Raw genomic sequence first — 19,946 nt, forward strand, 5'->3', positions numbered from 1 at the left:
ATGCAAGTGACATAGGAGCAGGTGCAGTTCTTATTCAAGAAGATGCTGCGGGAATTGATCACCCAATCTGTTACTTCTCCAAGAAATTCATGAAGTCACAGCAGCATTACAGCACCATCGAAAAAGAAGCTCTTGCACTGTTGTTGGCACTCCAACATTTTGAAATATATCTTGACGCTTGTACTGTTCCTATTTTGGTGTATACTGACCATAATCCCCTTGTGTTTCTTTTCCGAATGTCAAATTCAAACCAGAGGTTGATGCGCTGGTCTCTTCTGATCCAAGGTTTTAACCTGGAAATTCGGCACAAGAAAGGATGTGAGAATGTGATTGCTGACGCTTTGTCACGTGCTCCAAGTAAGCTTGAGAGTTAAGCATTTTTCTGGTTTTGTATTACAAATTTATTTATTTGTAATCTTAAGGGTGGGGGTGTTACGTCTATGACGTATTGTGTGTTGTGTATATGTTCCTGTGTTTCCTCTCCCACAGGATTGGCCTAAGGCTTAATGAGCGACTGTCAATGGTTGGACCAGAGATGAGGCCATGGAGTATAAATTCTTCTGGATCTCGTTGGAGGGCGCTCTCACTTTTGCTCTCACTCTTGCTCTTTGCCTGTACTCTCTTTGTTGCTTGCCATGATTTCTTCTGTGTGACTCTCTCTTTGATCATTATTGATCATGTGTTAATTCTGGTGTGAAGCTTTAGTGAAAATGCTGTTAAAACAAGTTACAACCTAACAGAGTGCTGTTAACCACTGTGAGAGCCTTATGTCCTGAATTCCATTGTCCCATGTACATGTTTGTAAACCTCATGTGAAGCTGCAGGGGGTGAGTGCCTTATTTATTTTTGTAGGCCACCTGGCCACCACCTTTTTCTCCTGTTTTGTTGAGTAGTTAAGGAGTGAAGTTATGTTGTTGTATTTTGTTTTCTTTATTTTCGATGCACAGGGAAGTTAGTTTATTAATGGGAAGTTAGAGTGTTGTTTGTTTGTTATTTTGGCATTTCCTCACCCCTGATTATTTGCTTCAGTTCTTTTGTTTATTTTATGAATTTGTTACTGTTTTCAATTGCTGCCGCACGAAAAGAATCGTTCAAGAAATCTAAGGAATTAAGAAAATAAAAATGAGTACTTTAACAGCCATTCCGTGTTGTGTCCTTTATATTGCGGTCCTGACCTGACCTAGACCAAACAATACTTAATGTATTTCACAACACTTCAACTTGTGTTCTTATCTTCAGCTTGATTATTAAAGTATTTTCTTCTCAGTCTGTTTCTTGTTTGTTTTTTGTTTGACCCTGGTCACAGCTTAATTTAGCAATTTCTATAGTATTGCATCCTTCTCATGGGAATTTAATAATTTTTTACTTTTCATTTTTACTTTTAAATCTCATTTTACCTGTAAAAGAAAACATGTTTAATAATTATGCACATCTGAATATAAGGCGTTTTTCACTTTAAGCCCTCTTTAACAAATATATATCACTTATAAATTATTATATACAAAATCAATATTGTTTTTAAGACTGATGTGATTTGGAATCGGTAAAATGTTCTTGGAAAAAAATATGATCAGAATATTGACTTGCATAATAATTATGGACACACTGTATGAGGAACATAACAAGCAAATGACAAATAAGATTTGAGAGTCAGGGTGGCGTAAAGTCAACAGGTTTGGAATCACATGAAGGTGAGTAAAGAATAGAATAATGTATATTTTTTGAGGGAACTCTTTTTATTAAGAAAAACATATGATAGAACTAAGAACTAAGATTTGAGTAGTTTGTTTGTTTGTTTGTTTGTGCACAGCCAGCTCTCACCTGAACCAGAGCCAGAGGTGCTCATGTCATAGATGAGCTCTTTCAGGCATTTGTCAGATGACACCAGAGTCTGGTCATCCAGGGGTTCCTCTGAATCCTGTTTGTGGGCTTTAATGTGTGTGCACCGAAGGTTTTGTAGGGCACACATTCCCAGAACGACACCCAGACACACCAGGCACAAAGGCACAAGAATTACTGCTGCTAGTTCCAGTTGACTCCAACCAGACCCCTCAGGTGGTGGCTCTAAACCAACACACACACACACACACACAGACACACACACACATGTTAGTTTTAGTATATTAATGAGGACATCTCAAGCAATGTTTTTTTATATAGATCTATCTATCTATCTATCTATCTATCTATCTATCTATCTATCTATCTATCTATCTATCTATCTATCTATCTATCTATCTATCTATCTATCTATCTATCTATCTATCTATCTATCTATCTATCTATCTAAGTCATTACCAGAAAAAGTTTTTACATGTGAATTTGAGCCTATTCAGAAGTCTGTTACAGGAATTCTCTAAGGCGGATTAGTTAGAAAACATATAATACGAGCCAGACAAGGTCTGTGCCAAGGTCTGAAGGTCTGTGCCAAGTTTGGTTTTTGTAGCTCTAGGAAGAGTTACTCTTGAAAAATTAGGGCCTCAGAATAATAATAAATAGATAAATAACAATGTCATGGCAAACTTTGATGTCAAGTCAAGTCACCTTTATTTATATAGCGCTTTTTACAATGCAGATTGTGTGAAAGCAGCTTTACAATGTTAACAGGAAAATAATTTGGCTGCACAGCAACTCTAGAAAAAAATCTTAATCATCATCCAACTTAAGTAAGTTCAGTGTTGATTCATTCTGTTGTAAAAATCATTAGTTATTGTAGTTAATTTATCTATACAGCAACTCTGGAGAAAACAGTGATGTCATCATCCAGTTGAGTTCAGTTCGCATACAATGGTGTCAATCAATTCAGGCAGATCAAAAACATTGTTGAATATGTCCCCAACCAAGCAAGCCAGAGGTGACAACGACAAGGAACCCAAACTCCATCAGGTGACAAAAATGGAGAGAAAAAAAAAAAAACCTTGGGAGAAACCAGGCTCAGTCGGGGGGCTAGTTCTCCTCTGGCCAACAATGAACAGTGCATGATTATGATTAAGGCAGCGTTACAGGTCACAAGTCAGATTGTATCAGAACAGTCAAAATATTTAGTCCAGTTCCATCTGGTTGAAGATCGGGTTCATCACGCCAGTATGGAAACTATTTTGTTGGGGATCTGTGCCACTGGCTGTCATGTTGATGAGGCCTTCACAGGGGATAGTTGACAATCTCTGCTGACACTTCAGGGATGCATTGTAGTCGTGTCTAGGAGCAGGTCCTCCATCTGATCTGGATATGGTACGAATCCGGTTGACAACGCTAAACCTCGGGATAAATAGAGAGACTAATTTTAGCATAGTTATAGGAAATGTTCCCGGTTCCGGCTGACCTAATATATGCAGCCTGACAATCCTTTAACGGATGTAAAAAATATAAATTGAATGAAAATAAAAAAGACTGTTCCAAAGTTCAGGTACCAAATAGGAAAAGGATCTACAGTACCACCTGCAGTTGATTTTGATACTCTAGAGGCATCTTTACACAGACGATTTATGGCTGTTCTGAAGCGGGTCTGTACCTGCTCAGAATTCAGTGTAAAGACGCAATGCCGTGTTAAAGAAGACCTAAAATACGCCGGGTCTGACCCACCTCAGCCCCTAGTATCAAAGGCGAGTCTGATTCTGTTCTGGTTCAGTGTAAATGAACGCGAAATATAGCCGCTCTAAACTACGTCATTGCCATGACAACCAAAAGCATTCCAGTCAGCTCAGGCGGCGCGAGATTCAAGAAGCAGGAAACGAAACATATAACTTAGGGCAAATAATAAAAATAATGTCTTCCAACAAGGGGCATTAAAGTAAAAGAGTCCTGTACTCACATCGTGAAGCAAACCACCAAAATAACAGCAGAGAATCGTCTTGTGTCATCAATTGGCTTTCACCGTTTGTAATCTTCCTATTAAGAGACTGTCGGGTCAACGCGCTGCTACATTTCTCTCAGATAAGGTAAATGCTTAACACAATCGGCGTCACTTTGATTGTGTACTGTTATATTATATTCCAAAAATCATCTCCTTGAGGACGATATTTCACCCACACACGACGATCTGTCTGGTGATCTGCTGCTGCCTGATACACGCAAATGCTAGCATCATTTGTTGTTTCTGTCTCTTTGAAAAAAAAAAAAAAAAAAATGTTCGACCTCTTTTAATCCTGTTGTGAACTACCCGGTGTAATAATGAATAATTTTGTTGCATCATTCAATTTTATTTTATGACAAACATCAGAGCGTGAGATATAGCACGCAGTTTACTAACTTGTTACTTTAAATTTTCTTTTTTTTATTTCGAGTTATATTTAATTGTTTATTATTTAATTATTTTTAAATGAATTTTGTTAAAACTCTTAGTTTTGAAATACTTATGTTCAAAGCATTGTTTCCCGCGATTTTAATTCCTGTGTAAATGCGTTTATGCCGCTTCAGAACAGCATTACACGTTCTGTGTAAATGCACATTTTTGTGGTATTATGCCGCTTCAGAGTTGGTTTCTGTGCCGCTTTTTCTGTGTAAAGATGCCTTAGGTATTATAAACTGGTCAGAATTCTGAGATTGCAATAGACGTGTAGGACTATAATGTGTTAAGAGCTTGCTCAAGTACTGGGGAGCTAAACCATTTAGTGCTTTGTGAAGCTGCTTTGAAAAAATTAGTATTGTGAAAAGCGCTATATAAATCAAGATGACTTGACTTGTAAGTAATTAGCAAGATTTTAAAATCTTTATAATGTTCAATGCTAATACGGTCATACTTCCTGGTTCAGGTTAGAACTTTAACTGCTGTGTTTTGGACCAGCTGTAGTTTGTTTATTAAGCATGCAGGGCAACCACCCAGTAGAGCATTACATAATCTAGCCTTGAGGTGATGAACACATGAACTAACTGTTCCGCATTTGTCAATGAGAGTCATAGTTTGAAGAGGCCCTGTGCTTTAATTTGAAGAGGCCTTTCATGAGTTCTTGTCTGCCAATGCAGATAGAAAAGCTACAATTCTGATTAAGAAAGTATACATATTCAGGGCAGGGGAGCGCAAGGACGGGTGGTATTTGTGATCTTATGTGGTGGTGGGCTGGTCTGGGCCAAAATACCAGGGCCGATTTTTGGTCCCAGTCCATCACTGCAGGGAGGTGGTTTTGCCACCTTGGCTAAATGTAGTATACACAAGACTAGATAATGATCTGAGATGTCAATGCTCTGCTGCAGAATGTCAACTGCATCCATATCGATTCCATGTGACAATATTAGATCTAAAGTATGATTATGACAATGAGTGGGTGCTGACATGTGTTGCTGTTGATGTTCATGTAACTTCAATAGAGTTTAAAATGTCTGTAAATGCCAATCCCAATGCATCTTTTTCATTATCGATGTGTATATTAAAATCACCAACAATTAGTACTTTATCTGCAGTCAATATTAATTCTGATAGAAAGTCAGCAAATTCTTTGATAAAGTCTGTATGGTGCCCTGGTGGCCTGTATACAGTAGCCAGCACAAATCTCAAACAGGATTTATCACGTACACTACATAACATTACATGAAGAACCATCACTTTGCAGGAATTATATTTGAAACTAGTGTTCTGAGTAATACTGAAGATATTACTATAAATTACAGCAACACCTCCCCCTTTGCCTTTTAGACGAGGCTCGTGTTTATAACCATAATGGGGGGGGGGGGGGGGTGTTTTTTTGTTTTTTTTTGAACACTTGGTATGTTTGTGTTTGTGTCAGGAGCTGGGGGCGGGGTTACTGTGACCAACAAGAAACTTGAGACTGACATTTTTTAAATAGCAGCTAATCGAGCTACAAATTACGGCGAGCCGTGTTTGGATACCAATGTAGGTTCGCAAAGCCATGAGCATTAACAGTAGTGAAACATCTGTGATTGTTGATAGAAGGGTTGTTCGAGATGCATCGGAGCAGCGCGGACCGATTCAGCGGGTGCCGCGGGTCAACAGGAGCGTTTTCTGACTCCTTGTGCTTTTGGATCGTTCTCGTGGAGCTTTAATGTCATGCACCGATCATTATGCGAGAAGCCGTTTCAGACTTTGTCTTATTATTTGATACTTTAAGTATCACCTACACCTTTTCATTAAGGTATGTTAGAACTAAAAAACTGATGTTTCTTTCAGACTGCTGGCCTGCTGAATATCAAATACTGGTGTGAAAAGATTGGACATTATGCTAAACTATGCTGATCAAATATGCAAGAGGTCTGTGAAATTGAATTACCAGAAGTTACTGTACTGTACACAGAATATTAATCTCATAATCTCAGCATTACAACCACAGTGACTATATCTATTTCATTTCTGACTCTTAGACTGGTGGTGGATTTAGTGGTTGACACTGGGTCTTCCGTATCCATCCTGCCATACAGCACTTATGCATGCCATTTCAGTAACGTTGTGTTGTCTCAACCCACAGCCTGGCTTGTGATGAATTCAAAAGCCCAAATTCCAGTGGGTGGATGTTTGTCAGCTAACCTTTCCTTCCATGACCACTCAGTTTATGCTATGTTCTTCATTGTGGACAAAGGGACCTAATGTCTTCACTGCATGTGAGAATTGAAAACAGTCCTGCCACCTAATGCCCTTCCTGTGCCTGCTTCTCCATTGCCAGTCTTTCAGTGCACTGTTGCTGAGTCAGCTTTGGATGTGCTAAATATCAAACACTGCGTAAAGCTGGATGAAACCATCACACCTGTGCGCCAAAAACTTTGCCATCTGCCACTCTGTTTATAGTGCTGCAACAGAGGAATTAAATTGCTTGCAAAGCAGCTGGCATGATATAAACCATTAACGCCTTTGCATGGATGTCATCAATTGTTGTTAAGCAGAAAAATTCAGGTAAAATGAAGATGTGCGTTGACCTCAGAGAGCCAAATAAAGCAGTGATTGTGGAATTGTGGACTCTTTTACATTGACACACATGGATAAACTACTCTCTGCTCTAAAAGGTTCTACTGTTTTCTCCACCATCGACCTGACTAATGCTTACTACCAAGTGCCGCTGCATGAGAACAGTCGTGACTTCACAGCCCTTTATTATTCACAACGGACTATTCCATTTTTGTCGTGTTCCTTGCAGATTGGCTTCAGCGCCTGCAGCATTTCAGAAGATAATGACCATCATCCTGGTTGGCTTATCAGGGGTTGAAAATTACCTGGACAACATTTTCATCTATGGGCGTGACATGTCTAAGCACGACAAAGCATTCTAAGACTGAACTCAACACACTATATGATTTTAAATGCTGACAATAAACAGACTGAACGCAACTGGTTCTGACTCGGCGCCTTTGGGCATGGTCAATCATAAGTATCAAATTACATTCATAATCGGCCTTACAATTGTTAACTGTGTCCTATCGATTCTGTGATTTCATTTCTGTCATCAGTCTGTGGAAACCTGTGGTACCTGACTTCTTACAGGTATACCATGCCACTCCACATGATTCAACTGGTACTTCACCCTTTCAGCTCCTTTTATGGCAGGCAAATGCACACAAGACTGTCTGTTTTGCCATCTGCTCCTGTGCACTGACCAACTGACATGACTGATGCCAAAGGGTTACGCGGCTGCAACACAAAATGAAAAAGTACAAAATGAAAAAAATACACTGATGCTCTCACTCCTTGTTTCCAGGAGGGGATAAAGTGAGAATACGGAACCCTTTACATGTTCCTAAGGGACACAGAAAGTTTACTAATCCTCTCATGGTTACCAAAACACTTGGGGTGGGTACATACGTTCATAGTGATGGAAAGACATGGAATGCTTCCCATCTCACTGCATTTCCATGCACAACAACAATTCCGGCTGAGAACACTGCTCATTACACACTCATATCTCTATACCTAAACGTGATGTTCAGAAGCCTAGTTGGTTGAAGGACTATGTCACTTAAATCCGGTATGCTGTTCTGGATCTGATGTGTGTATCTGTCTGCATTGTCGATGCAACTCTGATGTTCTATTCTGTTTTTATAAAAAAGGGGAATCCCAAAAAAGGCAGCAATACCAACCCTGGCAGCTCTCAGAATGCAGCGTTGGGCATTAGTGCTAATGGCGTATAACTATGACATTGATGTCCGCGAATCAGCTAACCACATGAATGCTGATATAATGTCCAGACTGCCAAGAGTGGGTAAAGACTGTATCGGTGAAGAAGAAGTATGATCTACTTTTCCCAGGTGCGTGTCATAATTCCACCCAAATACAGATCAAGACTAATGGATGAGCTACACCATGAGTATTCTGGAATCTGCCGTATGAAGGCCCTGGCTCATAGCTACTTGGTGTGGCCAGGATTAGATGGCTGTATTGAACAGAAAGTGTGAAGCTGTAGCTGCTGTCTGGCAGTTCAAAAGTTGCCTGCTGTGGCACCCCTTCATCTGTGATGGCCTGAGCAGCCATGCCAGATTATCCACATTGATTTTGCAGAAAAAGACAAGCAGTTTTTCCTAGTACTGACTGAAAGCCATTCAAAACGGTTAGAGTTGTGCCGACGTCATCACCTCATACGCCACTGAGGCACTCTGGGTGTTGTTCACAGCTTATGGGTTACCAGAGGAGGTGGTCTCCGATAACAGGCCATAGCACATGTCTGATGAATTCAAATTTCCTGAATTTCCTGAAAGGAAATGGAATACAACATATACAAGTTTCTGCCTGTCATCCAGCTTCAAATAGTGCTGGAGAAATATCAGATACTGAAACAATCACTCCTGAAAAGTGTTTACGAGAAAGAGGGTAAGCAGATGCTTTCACTCAAGCACAGATTGGCAAATGTCTTGATAATATAGCGTAGTATACCTCATAGAGTCACAGGAAAAACAATAGCTCTTTTCTTCCATTTTAATTTTGCACCAATTTCCCAGGAAGTGGCAATTTTGTTTTCTTGAACAAATGAGATGGAAATGGTTCTTTTTTTGCAAATTATTGCATTTATGCGATATTCCAATTTTGCGCATAAGCTAAATTCACATCTTTGGATGAAAACATAGCTAATGTTGACCCAAAATTAGATTAGATGCTATATCTTGGCTTAACTTCGATCCATCTAAACTTGGTATGCTTTTTTGACACCATGATCTGAGGCTACATGCGAAATTTGGGAACAGCACCACCTACGAGTCATGATATCTGAAAAAATGGCTATTTTTGCATATCACTTTTGAAAATATTGTCTGAAAATAATTTCTCAGTACTGTTATGTTCTCCTTTTTTCCATCAACCATTTATAGGTATTGTGTGCACATTCTCACACTGAAATCTCTCCTTGGGGTCACTGCAAATGTGTCTCCTCTACACTCTGGCAGACTGTGATCAGTGAACACCTGACCAGAAGGTTGCAGGTTCATCTCCCATGTGGCACAACCTCATACCGCAAGAGGTTCTGAACACTCAGTAGTCTGAGCAAAAAATAACAGGCCTATTGCTCATGACGTCATAAAAAAGTGAAGCCACTGCACCGTGTAGCGAATTTTAACTCAAAGGGGAAATATTAATAATTATTCATAACTCATTATGGTTATTAATTATGATTAATTATGAATATGCAAATCCATTAATCAGATTAACTGGACATAGCTACATTAAAATTAATATTACAATCAGTTAACCTGTTCGTCCAGTGAACGTTCAGTGTTGATTGTTTATTAATTCTAAGAAATGTTAATTTCCAAGTTATGGAAAAATAATATTTCTTATTGTACTGTACTACTCAGAGCACGTAGTCCGGATCTATCACTTAGGAGGCAATTCATTAGCAGACGGAGTCAGAACCAAACATGTCCTGTGTACAATCTTTATTAACTAACTCACAAACACATAACTAAACTAACAAACACGTAACTTAACATACACAAAGGGTCACACACACATACACAAGTCAGAGTGAGTAATGATAGAGTTGAACCAGAAGAGATACTGTTACTAGAGCTACATGAAATGTCAAAGGCACTCTGGAAAGGACTCATCAGTTTCTTTTAGCAATAGCAAAGGTAAAGTCTTTACAAATCAATACTAAATCGCTGTTTAGCATTAAAATGTACGATACTTGCAAGATGCCTTTAGGCTGAAGAGCGTCGGATCTGCAGGTTGAGGATAACTCTTGAAGTTATCATCTGAAGTTGTTGCCAGTCTGTTGGGTGATGAGCACATGGCTGGGTGTTGTAGGCCAGGGGCCTACCAGCCTTGCGACCGGGCCTAGAGAAGCCGGCCGCAAGGAGATTTGTTCGGTCGTCTAGAAGAAAGGAAGAAGAGAGGGAGTGGCACTGTTCGCTGGTTTTTAACCTCTGGTCAAAGTCACACCTCTCAGTTGTTGACCGGACCAATGAAGATGTTGTAATTCTGGGTGGCAACACCCCTCCTGTCAAGGCTTTTACGACCCAGAAAGATTAACAAGCTGAGTTCTTGAATCAGAACTATTAAATATTCTTTTAATACTGATATGTTGCACAGGTATGGATGTACCGCATACACAAGCATTTAAATCTTCCCGCTAAGAACGTATAGACACTAAACATGGCATGATTGAAGTTACCGTGCAGGTCATAACATTTAACAATCATCAAACATGTAAATACAATGAGTACAATACAACATCAGTAATAATGGATACCATTTCCTGAGAAGGATTCATTTATAGCACAGTCTGTCTATACATTAATGCCATAGAGTCTGTGTTCTGTGTGGAAAATGCAGGGAAATGCAGATTTTCTGTGTCTCTACTCTGTTCTCCATGCGGCAACCACATTCCTCAGCGCAATAAACTTGTAACTGAAAGCTTCCCGGGGGATGGGGACAGACTCCAGAGTGAGCTTAAAACTATTGGTTAACTAACCAATAATTGTGTCTGATTTGCCTCAGTCATTACAACCGCCATATTGGAATTCCCTAGTATTCCCTCACATTCTATTGAATGAATAGGAAATCATCTGATTTTAATGAAAAAACATTACCTAACCAGTCAGCGTTTTTATATCTGAATGATGCAAACATCCTAAACATTTAAATGGTTATTTGTTTAAAGTTGGGAATTTCCTCTGCTTATTAAAAGTTCATCTTCATTACAGTAGTGAATATCAGATCAATCAGATAATTTATATTACAAATGTCAAAATGATTCTTCTGAAATATGAATACAGATTTATGCTTTGTAAGGCATGCACTGTCACGGATTGCACAGAGACAGGAGAGTAAAGGTGCGTTCACGTGGCCTCGTAATTCCTGTAGTTACGAGATTCTAGCTTGTAAAAAGCGTTCACATCCTCGTAGAGCTCATAATTACAGCTTGTAAGCTGGGAGTTTTCTGAAAGCTCCCAGATATACCACGTGGCCGTGCTGTACCACCTGACAGCTGTAGATTCATTTAGGCGTTGACAGTGCTGCCATGGAAACGCATAATTCCCAGTTCAAGGACCAAAAGGACGTGAACAGCTTCAAATATAACGTCACGTGTTGTCATTTCAAGATTCCGGTAAATACGAGGTGAGGTGAACGCAGCTTAAGATCCATATGCAGCTTTAATGGGGTAAGCCAAAAACGTAGTCCATACATGCAAGGGTCAAAATCCACAGAAGCAGTCCATACAAGCAAGAAAAACAAACAGAGAATCCAGTGACAATAAACGAAACTTCCATAACAAAAGCAGAAACAAACTCAGTATAAACAGACAGAACAAAGTGGGTTATGGGAAATGAAGTTCAAAAGGTGAGACAATAGTCCGTGTTGGAGTGCCCTCTAGTGGCTAACTAGGGCACTCCAAATGGTGATCATGACAGTACCCCCTCCTTACGGAGCGACTTTCAGACGCTCCACCTGACAAAACAAAAAACAAAACTCTCAGGAGGGAGGTGGACTGGAGAAGGACCAGGGGGAGGGATGGTGGGCCAGGTCCAGAGTCCCCGAATGAAGGCCAGGGGGAGCCGGAGGAACAGACCATGGGGGCTCTAGTGAGGTCGGAGTCCTGGCTGAGTGCCAGGGCAGTGATGGAGGAACTGACCAGGCGGGTGCCAGCAGGTCTCGAGTCCTGGCTGAGTGCCAGGGCGGTGCTGGAGGAACTGACCAAGAGGGCTTCAGCAGATCTGAAGGCCTGGGCGGCGGCAGCAGGGCAGACCAAGGGGGCTCAGTGAACATCTCAGGAAGAGCGGGCTGCTCGCTGACGGCCTCCGAGGCCGTATCATGGAGAGCTGACTGCTCGGGGACGGCAGCGGGATGCTCTGGGATGGCAGCGGGCTGCTCTGGGACGGCAGCGGGCTCGGGCTGGCAGACATGTCCAGAGTCAAAAGTGCCTGAGTGCATCCTCCAGGCACGCAAGACCGCCAAAACATAGAAGGTGAAGACAGCTCTCTTGACTATGACAGGACTGACAGGGAGAGCGGGCTGCTCTGGGACGGCAGCGGGTTCGGGCTGCTCTGGGACAGCAGCGGGCTCGGGCTGGCAGACTGGTCCGTAGTCAAGAGAACTTAAGTGCACTCTCCAGGCACGCAGAACAGCCAAAACATAAAAGGCGAAGACAGCCCTCTTGGCCATGACAGGGAGAGCATTCGGCTCTAATACCTTTGGGGTGGCCTCCGGGCCTACAGCGAGCTCTAGGAAGGCCTACGGACCTTGAGGGATGGAGGAAGCCTTCTTCTTCAAATATAACGTCACGTGTTGTCATTTCAAGATTCCGGTAAATACGAGGTGAGGTGAACGCAGCTTAAGATCCATATGCAGCTTTAATGGGGTAAGCCAAAAACGTAGTCCATACATGCAAAGGGTCAAAATCCACAGAAGCAGTCCATACAAGCAAGAAAAACAAACAGAGAATCCAGTGACAATAAACGAAACTTCCATAACAAAAGCAGAAACAAACTCAGTATAAATAGACAGAACAAAGTGGGTTATGGGAAATGAAGTTCAAAAGGTGAGAGAATAGTCCGTGTTGGAGTGCCCTCTAGTGGCTAACTAGGGCACTCCAAATGGTGATCATGACAGTACCCCCTCCTTACGGAGCGACTTTCAGACGCTCCACCTGACAAAACAAAAAACAAAACTCTCAGGAGGGAGGTGGACTGGAGAAGGACCAGGGGGAGGGATGGTGGGCCAGGTCCAGAGTCCCCGAATGAAGGCCAGGGGGAGCCGGAGGAACAGACCATGGGGGCTCTAGTGAGGTCGGAGTCCTGGCTGAGTGCCAGGGCAGTTATGGAGGAACTGACCAGGCGGGTGCCAGCAGGTCTCGAGTCCTGGCTGAGTGCCAGGGCGGTGCTGGAGGAACTGACCAAGAGGGCTTCAGCAGGTCTGATGGCCTGGGCGACGGCATCAGGGCAGACCAAGGGGGCTCAGTGAACATCTCAGGAAGAGCGGGCTGCTCGCTGACGGCCTCCGAGGCCGTATCATGGAGAGCTGACTGCTCGGGGACGGCAGCGGGATGCTCTGGGATGGCAGCGGGCTGCTCTGGGACGGCAGCGGGCTCGGGCTGGCAGACATGTCCAGAGTCAAAAGTGCCTGAGTGCATCCTCCAGGCACGCAAGACCGCCAAAACATAGAAGGTGAAGACAGCTCTCTTGACTATGACAGGACTGACAGGGAGAGCGGGCTACTCTGGGACGGCAGCGGGTTCGGGCTGCTCTGGGACAGCAGCGGGCTCAGGCTGGCAGACTGGTCCGTAGTCAAGAGAACTTAAGTGCACTCTCCAGGCACGCAGAACAGCCAAAACATAAAAGGCGAAGACAGCCCTCTTGGCCATGACAGGGAGAGCATTCGGCTCTAATACCTTTGGGGTGGCCTCCGGGCCTACAGCGAGCTCTAGGAAGGCCTACGGACCTCGAGGGATGGAGGAAGCCTTCTTCCTCCTCTTCCTCCTTTTACGTGGGTGAGGCGGTGACTCAGTACCCACCTCCTCTGTGGCCGCTGCAGAGGGCTCACGGGCTGGAATGGGCTCTGGAACGGACTCACAGGCTGGTGCGGGCTCTGGAGCGGACTCACAGGCTGGAGCGGGTGCTGGAGGTAATCGAATCTGCCCATTCTTACGCAGATACAGGTAATTAGATAAAATCCAGAAATTTAAACTCCCCACCAGCTCCATCTCCCACTGCGGCAGAGTGTCATCGAGACACTGATTAAAAATATCTTTGAGTACCGCATCAGGGTGTTTAAACCTCTCTGCCTGTGACCAAAACCTTTGGGTGAAAGCCCTCACCTCTATTCCCCTCTGACGAAGTTTGGTCAGACAGGACTGACCCTCCCCAGCCCCAGCAGATGGCCAGATCCTTCCGCTGCTGGATCTAGACATGATGGAAGTTTCTTTCATGTAATGGCACAGAGACAAGAAGGTAAGATCCATATGCAGCTTTAATGGGGTAATCCAAAAACGTAGTCCATACATGCAAGGGTCAAAATCCACAGAAGCAGTCCATACAGGCAAGAAAACCAAACAGAGAATCCAGTGACAATAAACGAAACTTCCATAACAAAAGCAGAAACAAACTCAGTATAAATAGACAGAACACTAATAACATAATACAAGACAGCTGGGTGCAATGAAGTGATAATGAGTCCGGAAAGTGGGTTATGGGAAATGAAGTTCAAAAGGTGAGACAACAGTCCGTGTTGGAGTGCCCTCTAGTGGCTAACTAGGGCACTCCAACTGGTGATCATGACATGCGCATACAATTCATCATGTACAGTTATTCACTGTGGTTATGCAATTATGTTGTGTTATACAGTACTGTTTTTATTCATACCATAACTGTAAAGGATTTAACACTGTTTTCTCTTCACAACTTATTCAGAAAAATGATGCCGACAGCATATGGATTTAAAGACATGAAGCTTTTATGCTGTCGCTCTGAACAAGATGATTAATGGTGTAAAGATCCCATCTCTGGGCTGCTATTCCACTCTTAGCCTGCAGGGGGAGCCCTCCTTAAGCTTCCATGCCATGCTCCCTCCAGGTCTCCAGATGGCACTTTAACCCATGCTCAGTGCTCTCCATTCCTGCAGATGGCGCTAGTGTATTTAATTGTACTCAAGACTCTCCTCATTAGACCTGATTCCCTTCACCTGTGTCTTGCCCTTTATAAGTGTGCTTGTTCCCTGCCATTATGTTCAGTCTTGAGCCTATGTTCTCCAGTTTCCAGATCTCCAGTTAAGTTTTGTGACTTATTGTACCTTTTGACCCTTGTGTCTATTTTTGTTTCTCTGTTTTATGGAAGCTCGGCTTTCCTAGTTTATTTGTACTTAGTGCTTTGGTTTTTTCAAGTAAAGTCTATTTTTATTTTTTTGGAAGACTCAAGTCTCTTGACTCTTTACTCTTCTGCTCTTGGGTTCCATTGTCTGGTAGTTAGCTAAGTGGAGAACACACCACACTTAGAACACCAGAGACCCGGGTTCAAGTCCAGCCAAGGGCGACATCCTTACAAATGGTAAACCTTTTTAATATAATATAGTGCAATTTAGTAATAGGGAAATGTATGTATTGTAATATTTAATGTATATTCAAATCAATTTCTGCTAATAATCCCAGATATACAGTACTGTGCAAAAGTCTTAGGCACGTCAGTATTTTCACCCCCCAAAAAAGGTTAAGCCAGTTATTTATATCTTTTGCTGTAGTGTGTCAATAGGAAATATCCGTTCACATTTCCAAACATTCATTTTGCCATTAATTGTAATAATCCAGTGAGATTTTTGAATACACAATAAGACTGATAACAACCGGTGCTCCACATGGAGATCAGAGCTCACCATCATCAAATCCATCTGTGATTACATGAAGAAACATGTGAAACTGAGACGAACCAAATCCAGAAGAACTGGCCGTGTCTCCAAGAGATTTTAAGAAACCTGTCTCCAAAGCTACCTGAAAAATTATGCCCAAGTGTACCTGGACAAGAGCTGTTAAATGCAAAGGGTGGTCATACAAAATATTGTTTTGATTTAGTTAATATAAGTTAATTGATAAATAAAATCTATTTATAACAGTATTTTTTAAAAACATCCTCACTTTACAGCATTTTTACACAAGTGCCTAAAACTCTTCACAGTACTGTATCTTTGCAGGCAGGTTTCTTCAAGCATCTTAGAGACACGGCCACAGTTCTCCTGGATTTAGTTTGTCTCAGTTTCATCTGTTCATGTAATCACAGACAGATTCGATGGTGGTGAGATCAGATCACTGTGTGGAGCACCAGCTGTTGTCAGACTCCTTGTGTAAAATCTCACTGGATTATTACAATCAATGGCAAAATGAATGTTTTGAAATGTGAATGTATATTTTCTATTGACACACTACAGCAAAAGATAGGGGGTGCCTAAGACTTTTGCACAGTACTGTATGTTCAGGCTTTAATACTTCCTGCATAATTAAAAACATAAAGAAATCTATTTTGTGTTAGTTCAGTTACTTGTGTTGGACTGGAATTAAAATAGTTGTGATTTAAGTTTCTCTTTCTCTCTCTCTCTCTCTCTCTCTCTCTCTCTCTCTCTTTTTTTTTTTTTTCTCCTTTTTTCCTTTTTGGGATGATGTACTGAACTGAGATGTGATATCATGATCTGAATTGAGCTTGAATAGAAAAGTTTTAAACCAAATCTTGTTGTTCCTTGTCCTATTTGATATCCATAAATGCATTGATTAAGCATCATCCCTGTATTATCTTTGATAATTATGAATTTAATTTGAATTAACCCAACCTTTTACTGCCCTAATACACACAACTGCACCGATAATGATTTAGACCAAAGAGGTGAGGAGTTGCTTAACTGTTTCTTTTTTTTTCATTAAAAGGTGTAATATGTAGTTTTTTGTCCGCTAAAGGTTTCCTATTCAAAACAAATATGTAGCTTAATGACGCCAAGTTTGAGAGAGGAATCTTGGAACATGTGGTCTTCACATCATAGCCGGTGGAAAAGAATCGGGATAAGACTCGGGCAGAAATCATGTTCATGGATGCGATTATTAAGGTTACTGTAATATGACGCAGAGCAGGGCCGAGTGTTGTGGGAGCTGAACGAGGTCGCTGAAGCGATTGTTAATGAGAGATAAATGCAAAACACGCCTCGCTGTTACGGTATGCAGGTAGAGAGACGAGGCAGATACGGATTTCCACAATTATACACTTCTTTAATAAACAAGGCAGGAGGCACCAAACATACACTTAACATAAACAGAGAACGGACGAGGAGTGAAGGAAGTGAGTGCAATATATAGGAGTGCTGACAATAGAGTCCAGGTGCAGGTGATGAGTGATGATGAGGAGCTGACGAGGGAAGTGAGTGCAGGTGTGGAGAACAGGAGGATCTTGGGAAATGGAGTCCAGGGGAACAAGGGATCCGTGACAGTACCTCCCCCTCCCGGTAGGCGCGTCCTCGCGCCGTAGATGTAACAACAAAGGGGGGTGGGCGCCCTGGAGACCTCAAGCCGGAGCAGGGGGAAGAGCAGACTGGAGTGGAGGTCTCCAGGGCGGGCTCAAACGCCATGGTGGGTCAGGAGCCGAAGGCAGCCATGGCGGGTCAGGGGCCGAAGGCAGCCATGGAGGGTCAGGTGCAGCGGGCTGCCATGGAGGGTCAGGAGCCGAAGGCGGCCATGGAGGGTCAGGAGCCGAAGCCTTGAAGCCGTCGAGCCCAGGCGGCGCTGAAGGACCAGCGGGAGATGGCGGAGTCCACGGCTCCGCCGACCGAAGCGCAGCCGGGACTCCAGAAGGCCGCAGTAGAAGCAGTAAGACATACAACAAAGTGAACACTGGGGAGAGTGAGGAGGCCAACTGGAGCTGAGGGACGGAGTGACGGAGCAGTCCAGAATTGAGGGCAGGCCGACGAAGGAACAAGGTGTGAACGGGGGCAGGATGGAGACTGGTGAGACTAGTGGACTGATGGGCCATGGTGGAGACGAGGGAGGTTGGAGCCAGGGTGTAGGTAATCGCCCAGAGGTCCGAGGAGGAGATCTGGGCGAGGGGGCTTGAGGTGGAGGTGCAGTATGGACACAGGTGGGAGTAGTGTTAATTTCGTCAGACGAGACGAGACGAAATATGTTCGTCAACGACCTTTTTTTCATGACTAAGACGAGACGATGACAAGACTGCACCACTGTCCAAAAACGCTGACTAAGACTAAATTAACATGCATTATTGTTGACGAAAAAAGACGAGACGAAAATGTTTTGTATAAAATAAAAACTAAGATAAAATCTCTCTTCATTTTCGTCTACAATCGTCTCTGCTTTTTCATCAGCTGTTACGCCTTTAAAATATTCAGAACGAGTTCGCGGCTTGGCGCTGTTGCTCAAGTTAAGCCTCGTTGAAGCCTTGTTTACACTGCATGCGTGCGGCTCGTTACGGCTCCGGCAAGGTGTTGTTCCGTCCTCTGCGCGATGTCAACTCAAAGAAATTTCAAGTTTTTCAACTTCGAATCTCTTGTCGTCAGTTTCTAGTGATGTAAAATATGAGCGCGAGTTTACACAGGGTGATTATTTTGACTTTGTTTTGTATTTGAGCTGCGAGTCTTGGAGGCGAGGCGCCTATCTTTAGAGAAGCGGCGCGTTGAGCCGCTTCTGGGACGCTTCTCAAACGCACCGCGGCGCGGCTGGTGTAAACACAAGCATTGACTAGAGTGGCCGTCTATCAGCTCCGGTAGCCGCGTCGCAGCCGTAACGAGCCGCACACGCGTGCAGTGTAAACGAGGCTTTACAGGTCTCATACGCCTGTGGCTGCAACACGAAACTGCTGAACCATAGACTGTAAAAAAAGAACACTGAACACACCCAAAGCGAACACGAGTGACGAGCGACGATGGCATGCTAGCTTTTGAATTGTGTTGGTTAAAATAAAATACTCTTCAGAACAGGTTAATCATTTGTGAATGTGTCTCCTAAATCAGAAATTGAAAACCAGACACGTTTAACATTTGCATTCAACAAAAATCTTTCAACAAGTGTATTTTGTCAGGTAATTATGACATTTAACCAATGTTTGAGATATGTGAAACACTTTTTTACTGAAATGTTTATCAGTAATAATCTCAGTAATAATGTGTTATTTTTAAAAAAAAGACTACAATTTTTGACTAAAACTAGACTAAAATTAAAAGACTTTTAGTCGACTAAAACTTGACTAAGATACCTTGAGTTTTCCTTTCACTAAAACTAGACTAAAATGACGTTTAGTCGAGTAAAACTTGACTAACAAAAAAATATATGTGAATGACTAAATATGACTAAAACTAACAAGGACATTTGGCACAAGACTAAGACTAAGACTAAATTAAAAATAGGTGACGAAATTAACACTAGGTGGGAGGAGGCGGGAGAGGGAGGCAGGGAGGGAAAACAGTCTTTGGGCTCTGGAGACACTGGAGCGGGCTCTGGAGACACTGGAGCGGGCTCTGGAGATACTGGAGCGGGCTCTGGAGACACTGGAGCGGCTTCTGGAAATACTGGAGCGGATTTCTTCCTCCTCCTCCGCTTTCTGGGCCCAGTAGAGGAATGTGGGTCCAGCATGGGGCAGGCAGGGAGTTCGCTGGAAGGGTATGCGGAGGAAGACTGAGGTTGACTGACTGGCCCGGCCAACCCTGTTTCTGGATGGACCAGAGACAGACACCCATCCTGAACCCAATCTACTACGAATTTGGAGTCATTTAACCATAAAATGGAATTTATGGTTTCGCTTAGGGAGAATCGGTAATCAGGTTCACCAAAACGGATGGTGTCATCATCTAGTCCATCCAAAAACAAGGAGATCAAACAAGCTTCAGGCCAGTCAGACAAATAAGCGAGCTCAACGAACTCCTCCACATACCTCTCCAGCGAACGACCAACCTGCAAGAGCCCGATGAGACGATCGCCGGTAGACAGATGAATGGGAGGCGTTGGAGGAGCGGGAGCCGGGGAGCAGAGGTAAATCTCCATTGTTTAGTGGAAATCCAGCAGTTAATGGTCCGTTCTTCTGTTACGGTATGCAGGTAGAGAGACGAG

General features: G+C 42.9%; 1 protein-coding gene across 5 annotated transcripts in view; it reads right to left on the reverse strand.

Annotated features, from left to right (window-relative positions):
- The window catches only part of LOC137035779 (TGF-beta receptor type-1), a 104,123-nt gene that overhangs the window by 33,054 nt on the left and 51,123 nt on the right, over positions 1 to 19,946 (reverse strand). For 3 of the 5 annotated variants that reach the window (XM_067409412.1, XM_067409413.1, XM_067409416.1), the window contains exon 3: positions 1,822 to 2,064. The exons of 1 other annotated variant lie outside the window; for it this stretch is intronic. In XM_067409412.1, the coding sequence (XP_067265513.1) occupies positions 1,822 to 2,064 (243 nt within the window). Of the gene's footprint in view, positions 1 to 1,821; positions 2,065 to 10,052; positions 10,140 to 19,946 lie in introns of those variants that run through there. One more of the 5 variants, XM_067409415.1, reaches the window with a different exon arrangement.

Source organism: Chanodichthys erythropterus, chromosome 14 (genome assembly GCF_024489055.1).
Source record: "Chanodichthys erythropterus isolate Z2021 chromosome 14, ASM2448905v1, whole genome shotgun sequence".
NCBI classification, from domain to species: domain Eukaryota; kingdom Metazoa; phylum Chordata; class Actinopteri; order Cypriniformes; family Xenocyprididae; genus Chanodichthys; species Chanodichthys erythropterus.